An 8,627-nucleotide genomic window follows, 5' to 3' on the forward strand; every position below is an offset into this window, starting at 1 on the left:
GAAAAGTGCTACAGTGCATACCGGCTGCTAACATCTTATCCAGTTTATTTCGAATGTAAGGATGATGGCTACTCCCCACTATATGAACCACGGCCACTGGAGCAGGTTAGGCACATGCCGCTTCTAAGTCGTGCATGTAAAAGCAAGGTACTTTTCCCTGACTACTTCGCTATTTTGTGGAGAAGGTTAGACAACTGCGGCTTCAGCAACTAGGAGAAGAAATTGCACGCAGAAAACTCTTAGATTTTGTCTCCCTTGTAAAGTCAGTGATGCAGCTGCCTTATGGTGAGAGACCAAAGCGGAGCTCATGGGATTCAAAGGCAGAATTCAAGACTCAACTAGAGTCCATGAAAGCCTTTGCCCTTGAGACCTACAAATCTGCTGAAGAAAAGAACGATGCGATGCAGGTTCTCTATCAATGCTTGTGTGTGGTTTTGTGGTTTCTATCAATTTCTAGTAAGAATTGAAGGCCTTCTCCTTTATATGAAGCAGGTGTTGGATGCACTTGGAGTCACAAAGAGCCCAGCAGGTGCAGTAAGTGTGATGATTCAAATGGGTTATTTTGCAATGCATGAGAACTTTGACCTTCTCAGGCTAGATTTACCCATTGGATTCTCTAAGGAGGCCCTCGAAGCTATATCAGCCATGAAAGCTAATCACCCCTATGATTTGGACATGGTATATATGTTTATGCATACATTTACCATCATAGGAGCGAATATTGGTCATGTGAAGAGAGAAAATCCCAACCTTGAAGATACTTAGATTTTTTGCCTTTCCAGGATAGGCGAGTAGATCTTACGCCACTTAAAGTATTCACAATTGACACTGATAGTCCAAAAGAGGTGAGAGAAAGCTTGGTTTGAGATTACTTTAGTTTCTTGTGAAGCATGCTTTAAAAATACTTTACATCAGGGTGGTTTTGACTACACTAGATAGATGATGGGCTCAGTGCAGTGAAGCTACCAGATGGTCGATTTAAGGTTTGGATACATGTAGCTGACCCAACACGATGGGTTGGTTGGAACAACACCTTGCGAAAGTAAGTGCTTAAGGTTCTGCCCACTGACTCCGTCTCAACAGTGGGGGTCATCGTGTTGTAATCCTCTTAATTGTTGTACTGTTACGATAATCCTTCATGCTGTACAGGGAAGCAAGTCACAGATGTACGTCTATATATCTGCCGACCATGACAATCCCGATGTTTCCTATGGAGCTGGCCACGGACTTCATGAGCCTTAGGCAGGGCCAGTGTTGTCCAGCTGTCAGTGTTTCAGTTACCCTATCACATGATGGCAGGTAATATGATTTGAGTCGGTGAAATGGATCTATAAGAAGAACATGGGTATTGTGAAGGGCTCTATACGACCCATCCTGCTTACTGACATGTTGTGTGTGTGTGTGTGGTATCAATGCTGAAGTGTTGCAGAAAGTAACGTGGAAAATTCTTTAATCTGCCCAACATACAAGTTCTCTTATGAGGCTGCAACCGAGCTACTATCTCTAGACATGAAAGAGGAAACAGAATTAACCATTTTGTATCAGGCAGCTGCACTCCGGAGCAAATGGCGTCTCTCTAATGTAAGTGCGGGCCAAGATTGTTTCACTTTTGTCTACATCACTTTAAAGCTGCTGCTGGTGGTATCTAGAGGCTGTGGTAACCGGTGATTGTCAATTGTATGATTGAACACAGGGTGCTTCTAATGTGTTTATGCCAAAAGCTAAAGTTTGCGTAGAAGGAGAGGAGACATCTGATCCAAAAATTTCTCTCTCATTGGAAGATGAAAGTAGCCCCTCAGCTGTTTTGGTATCAGAGATGATGATTCTTTGTGGGGAGGTCATTGCGAAATTTGGGGGTGAAAGAGGCCTTCCCCTACCTTATAGGGGTCAGGCTCAAAACGAAGAGATAAATAAGGAACTGCTTTCTATCCCCGAGGGACCTGCCCGGTCGCTGGCGTTGCTCCGTTCCACATCTCGAGCCGATGTGAGCTTTTTGAAGCCCTTGCAACATGCATCTCTAGGGCTTGTTGGTTACGTGCAATTCACGTCCCCAATTCGACGGTATGCTGATCTTTTAGCACATTTTCAGGTATGGTGACATCTTAAGCTGCATACCATTGAAAGGTTTGTTGAACATGTTTTACGTATTAATGAAAACTTGGCAAATGCAATAAAAGGTTTCTTAACCTTGCAGATAAAAGCTGTCTTGAGAGGTGAGAACCCCCCCCTCTCAGGTGGGTACCTGGAGGCATCCATGGTAACTGTGAATGCTGCATGCAAAACTGCGAAGAAGCTACAATTTGATAGTGAACGCTATTGGATATTGGAGTATTTACGAAGACAACCGTCTAACAGAAAATATCGTGCATGTGTCTTGCGACTTGTGAAAAGTACAAATGCAGTAGTTCTTCTAATGGAGGTATGCATGTTCAGGGACCCAATATATACTCTAATTGCTGTTTTGCAGTATTCCCAGATAAGGTGGGTTCTGTTTGGTTTGTCCTGTCTCTTATGTTTTCAAGTGCTTCGAGCCTCCAGTTATACTCGATCTACTATGTGGCCTCCTCCACCTCCTTCATTCTAGTGTAGAGCTTCTTCTGATCAATCCATTTGACACATCTGTAGATTTTATACAGCATTCGCACCTCCTCAAGGACTAAATTTTGAGATTCTAGTAAGACAGGTAAAGAACATATCATGGACAATCACAAAACTGGGGGTGCCCCGAAATGGGCCCCAAAAACCCTGCCTGTGACTACAGTCTACTTAACACTTACTTTACCTTGAGAGCTGAACCAAAGAACAACGGCAGTTCAGAATGGACATTGAACATTCCGTTGGACATGACTCAGTGTTGAAAAGGGGCATATTCCTATGGAACCTTAGTTTCTTGAAAAGTTTGAGAACAATCAAAGATCACAGGTGCCCAATAGGACATAAGCGTGGCTTTGTGTTGGCATATCAGTTCTTCACTGAGTTCTTTTCCTCCAAGCCTGTATTGATTTGAACACTTGGGTAGTTTGAAGCATCGCATCACTTTTTGGACAGGCTTGCAAGAAGCTGGGTGGATTTGAAGTTGAATGGGTGCTCATTAGCTTGTATAACTTTAAATGGAAAGTATAAATCTCTGAATTTGGGCCGGGTGATGTTCACAATGCCTTGTTTGTTGACCATAGTGATACCAAATGAAGAATAATCTGCTTTTCACCTCATCTCAAAGAGGCATTTTCTGGGATCCTAGGAGGGATAACCACTTGTTCCAGCAGGAAGAAGCTAGTAGCATTCCTTGGGCAAGAGACTATTTCAATCTCAAATAGACCGGGGATGGTGTCGAATGACAAGATACAACACCTTCTGGCAAAGCTGTAGAGAAGCGCAATTGCAGGATCATGCGTGTCATGACCTTAGACTTGAATTCAATATTACAAAAGCCCTGACCAAGGAGCTGGTTATCTGTAATGTGCCCTGACCAAGGAGCTGGTTATCTGTAATGTGCCCTTGCTTATTGAATTGTTCGCCAACAAGGTGGGCTTGCAGGTTCTCTGAGGTAGCCACAGGGCGATGGGCAAGTCTGCTTGTGAAAATCCTGCGAACTAGAGTGATGGACTCTAATGATGCAACTGAGGCACGAGCTGAAGGTTAGCTCCAAAAGACCGCGTCCACCTTGTGTGTGTTGGAGCAGCTACAGCGGAGCTCTTGGGAAAAGGGGCCCAGAGGCAATCAAATACCAATGAAGAAGAGCTAGCACTTGCAATAGTGGTGCCTGAAAGGGAGCAGGGCTGGATAGTACATTGAAAAGGGGCAAGGGGGAAAAGGGCGAAAACCCAAGATCGATGAAAGAAGAAAGAGGAAGAGAGAAAAAAGGGGAAGATAATTCTTAGCAAGAAAATCATGGGCAAGAGATAAAGTGGCCACATAAGGAGAAAAACAAGGGGGACTTGAAAGGCGGCATGGAGAGAGAGGGCAGCTTGAAGAAAGCGCAGCTTGAAGAAAGCGAAGGAGCAGGGCTGGAATGGCGCACAGGGCATGAAAGAATGCGAAACCTCAGAGTACCATGCGCATGTAGCACGCGGACGGAGGCCAACAATGGGCCGGGTCCCCCCTCCCCCCCAACCCAAAGATCCCATGAGACCACCAATAAAGGTGGGGGGTGAGGGGAGACCAATGGGCATTTTTGCCCTATATAGAGGGGTTAAGATGACCCCAACCCACTATGTGGGATAATAGACTACCACATGGCAGTGTGAGAAGTGGAGGGCAAGAATCCATTCCAACACCCCCCCTGGATGCGAAGCCCAAAGCCGAGCAGGAGCTGACTAGGCTCTGATACCATGAAAGTACGCGAAACCGCAGAGTACCTCACACACTTAGCATGCAGACGGAGGCCAACAACCGGCTGGTTCCCCCCCTCCTGAAGATCCCACTAGTCCACCAATAAAGGTGGGGGATGAGGGGAGACCAATGGGCATTTTTGCCCTATATAGAGGGGGTAAGATTACCCCAACCCACGGTGGGATAATAGACTATCACATGGCAGTGTTAGAAGCGGAGGGAAAGAATCCATTCCAACAGGGCAGGGTGGTGGGAGAGAGACACAAAGTGAGGTGACGTGGAAAACAGGGCGTGGAGCTGGGCCATGCTCAGCGCTCGCAGGGATACAAAGTGGGGGGCGAGGTTTCCGGTCGGGGGAAGTGGGAGCGTCAGCTTGAATTCTTCAAGCCCTAAGGGGTTTGTGTGTGTGTGCATACCCGCGTGCGCCCTAAGGTCATTGAATCAACATGCCAGTTTATTGCAGTGCCTTCTAAAGGTTGGTTAAGTTCATGTGTAAGAACCTTAATCAAATAAGGCATCTTGGATATCAACCTGTGTGTATCATTTTGTTTGGTGCAGGTGGGAATTCAGAGTATGATGGATTTACAATATAAGAGACATCTTGGGGAGGAGTTTTTTGTACGTGTTAATGATGCTCAACCCCGGAGAAATTTTCTACTGCTAAGGGAATTTTAAAAGGCATGAGGACTGTGTACTGGTATCTCGAGGTCGTCATACTGGCACCAGACCTTAGCAACCTGCTGGTTTGATGAGCAACAAGGGCAGACATTGTGATATGGGTCTCTTGGGCAATAGAAATGTCAGAGTTTGCATTCACCTTGATGAATACTTACGAAGCCAGTTGCAGCTTTGAAGTATTGATCTTTTGATGGAGCGAATTTTGTCAGGGCAAAAGATATAAAAGCATTCAAACTCCCATTTTGGCAGAAAGAAATTGGTGTCTAACTGTGCGGGGCCAACCATAGCATTTCTAAGCATATATGGAGCATCTTTGATTCTGCTTAGGCTAGCAGAAGTTGGACTTCTGTAGCTTACTTAATTCACTTTCTTGGATACAAAGGGAAGTGCCAGAGTTTTTCATCATCAGCTTCCATTCAATTCAGTTGAGTGTTCAGGATGTGGACGGGTACCATTGAGCTTGCCGGCAGAGTTGTGACTCATGACTTGGGCTGCTATTGGTTTTACCAAGTGCACAACATACAGACAAGAAGAGTTAGAAGCTTACTGGGTCGGCAGGGCTTACTATTAACCACAGAACAGAGGTTCAGGTACAACAACAGCCTCCTCTCCCAAGGTATCCTCGGAGGTCCTCTCTGATATCCTCTCTAGTGACAATGAATAGTACAGAAACTGTGTATATATTACATTAAGGCTGCACCTCAGACTTGCTAGTTGTAATTTATCTAACTCAGTTTGCACCTTAGTTCTCTCTCTCGCTCTCTGTATATATTACATTAAGGTTGCACCTCAGACTTGCTAGTTGTAATTTATCTAACTCAGTTTGCACCTTAGTTCTCTCTCTCTCTCTCTCTCTCTCTCTCTCTGTCGCGCGCGCGCAATTGAAGCAGAATGAAGTAGAATTGGCCAAGGCTCAGCAGCTCGCAAGGCGGGCAAGTGGGCTTTCATCCAGGATTCCCCTAACCCCAAAGTAGTAGACTCTCGGTCTTCAACTGATGTATCCCTAATCCTTCACAAGCTAATTAGTAGGTTTTTTGTTCTTTGTCAATTGTTACTGACCTTGTCTAAGACCTGAATGGTTCAGGTACTTGGGCACATAGGTCATTCTAGCCTTTTGTGGAGATTAATCTTAATCTCTCTCTCTCTCTGTATCTCTCTCGTGTGCATGGTTATCCGCTATGAATCCTGAAGAAGGTTAATTTTTTCAATTTCTTATATCGGGGAAATAAAGAAATGTAGGCTGTGCTGACTTCTTGCACCGATTACTTGAGTAGAGAGATTATAGCACATGTTTAATGCCACACATCATCAAAATAGCGAATGGCCTTTGTGAGACATTGATATGATAGACTGGTGTGGATATCAAGCAAGAAGACCCTTGAATTCGGTGCTCTCTTTTTTGTTAGGCCATTGGCATGAGGCTCAACTATACAGCTTTAAGTAAATGAGATATCTTAAGCTTCATTTTGATTAATGCTCTTCTTACCATTATGAGAATGCACCTCAATGTGCTTTGTTCAAGCATGAAACATTGGGTTTCTCACAAGCTAATGCACTATTATGGGGAACTCCTATATCCAACATCGAGATCTGCTCCAATCAATGTAAAAGCTACCCTATATTCATGAGAGAGACTTTGTGAACATATATGACACATTGTCATGCGTAAATATATAAGTAATTCTAATCTCTCTTACAACATATCTCCCTACCATTATGAGAATGCACCTCAATGTGCTTTGTTCAAGCATGAAACACTAGGTTTCTCACAAGCTAATGCACTATGGGGAACTGTTATATCCAACACCAATGATGCTAACAATGTGCTTTGTGCAAGCATGAAACACTCACAAATGGCTAATGCACTATGGTGGTTAATGAAGATGGAGGTGGGGGACTACAAACTCTGACGATTGACCAAGACCTAATTCCTTCGTCAATTTCAATCAATGACGATGTGTCCAATTCAGGAAAAATATACTCAAATCTCCCACCGAATTTGAAACTAAGTTAAGACTTTTGATTTTGATCTGAGGATCAAGTTAACAGAATTCGAGGAATTCTGTTTGGAATTCAGACCTGGATCTAGAAGTATTGAGATACGGATTTAAGATTATTCATGGTTTTCAAACAAAATCAAAACTGAAAACTTGCATAGAAACCCTATTTTCTTAAAGGACTTTCTTACGCCAGGAGGGAGCATTTGGCATATATGTTTATCTAAGGGAAGTTCGGTTGCAACAGCTGGCGGGGAGTGTTCGAGGGACAGCTCACGCGGCAAAAACCTACTTAGGTCTTGACCAGCCTGGGTATGGTGAAAAATGGTGTGCTTCCGATACGATGGATGAGGGTAGATGAAGCAGTCCCTGAGTGAAGTACCAGGACACCTAAGGAGGACTATGGATGTTGCTCTCAATTCAGAATACGAAAGTTCTACTTATAGAGATTATAGAATATAAGATAATTCTTATGCAGAATATTCTAAACTCTCTTTTCCTTTAAGGAATCATATCATCAATTGTTTTAAATGGCAAGTGAATCATATAGTCAAGTGTTTCAAATGTCACAAGGAGGGGCACATTGCACCAGATTGTTTAGAAAATAAAAAAAATTCCACACCTGTGGCTCATGTCAACATGGTTGAAGATGACGATGATGATTCACTTAAGAGAGTAATTTCAATCGTGTGACTATTCGGATAAAGGTAAGGTTCCTATTCATGTTTTGTTCAGAATTCAAGGAAAAGTAAAACGAAATCAAAATTTTATTTTGCATGATGATGGTAGTTCTCATGATTTTATTTTTGAAAAGGCATTAAAAGCACTTAACCTAGATGCATCGTCCCCTAGCTATAAAGTAAAAACTATATTTCAAAGAACTAAGTACAATTTTACTACAGAGGTTAAGGATCTAGAATTAGAAATGAACTCATTAAAAGAAAAGAAAACATTTTTAGTTGCTCCTTTGTAAGGTATTGATGTCATATTAGAAATGCCATGAATATAACCCTCAAATTGATTATGACACTCATACAATATAGTTAATAAAAGATGATAAATAAAATTTATCTTGTGTTAAGAGTAAGGGTGATGTAGGGTCTCTTTTAACTTATAATCAAGCTAAAAGAGTTATAAGAAAGAAGGAGAATTGATTCTTGTCAACTAACATCGCCTTGAAGTGAAAACTGCATTTCAAGGAACTAGGTACAATTGCACTGAAGAGGCTAAGGATCTAGAATTAGAAATGAACTCATTGAAAGAAAAGAGAACTTTTTAGTTTCTCCTTTGCAAGGTGTTGATATCATATTAGGAATGCCATGGAGACATGAAAATAACCCTCAAATTTATTATGGCACTCATATAATATGGTTAATGAAAGACGTCATATTAGGAATGCCATGGAGACATGAACATAACCCTCAAATTCATTATTACACTCAAACAATATGGTTAATGAAAGATAATAAATAAATTTATCTTTAGTCTCAAATTAAGAGTGATTTAGGTCCTCTTAACTCATACTCAAGCTAAAAGAAAGAAGGAGAATTGATTCTTATCAGGCTAAGGATGATTTAGGTTCTCTTTTACCTCATAGTCAAGCTAAAAGAGCGATAAAAA

The 8,627-nt window shown here is 42.4% G+C and overlaps 1 protein-coding gene across 1 annotated transcript in view; it reads left to right on the plus strand.

Annotated features, from left to right (window-relative positions):
- The window catches only part of LOC147623933 (ribonuclease II, chloroplastic/mitochondrial-like), a 36,278-nt gene extending 30,435 nt beyond the window's left edge, over positions 1 to 5,843 (plus strand). Inside the window, exons 5-14 of the mRNA XM_086820577.1 lie at positions 1 to 105; positions 186 to 407; positions 493 to 678; positions 783 to 845; positions 936 to 1,042; positions 1,150 to 1,299; positions 1,422 to 1,581; positions 1,694 to 2,089; positions 2,195 to 2,419; positions 4,891 to 5,843. The exon at positions 1 to 105 is cut by the window's left edge and continues 24 nt beyond it. Coding sequence (XP_086676703.1) covers positions 1 to 105; positions 186 to 407; positions 493 to 678; positions 783 to 845; positions 936 to 1,042; positions 1,150 to 1,299; positions 1,422 to 1,581; positions 1,694 to 2,089; positions 2,195 to 2,419; positions 4,891 to 5,007 — 1,731 coding nt within the window. The 3' untranslated portion in view covers positions 5,008 to 5,843. The remainder of the gene's footprint in view (positions 106 to 185; positions 408 to 492; positions 679 to 782; positions 846 to 935; positions 1,043 to 1,149; positions 1,300 to 1,421; positions 1,582 to 1,693; positions 2,090 to 2,194; positions 2,420 to 4,890) is intronic.
- Positions 5,844 to 8,627: the final 2,784 nt, after the last annotated feature.

Source organism: Cibotium barometz, chromosome 26 (genome assembly GCF_041138505.1).
Source record: "Cibotium barometz isolate CiBa-2024 chromosome 26, ASM4113850v1, whole genome shotgun sequence".
Taxonomy (NCBI): domain Eukaryota; kingdom Viridiplantae; phylum Streptophyta; class Polypodiopsida; order Cyatheales; family Cibotiaceae; genus Cibotium; species Cibotium barometz.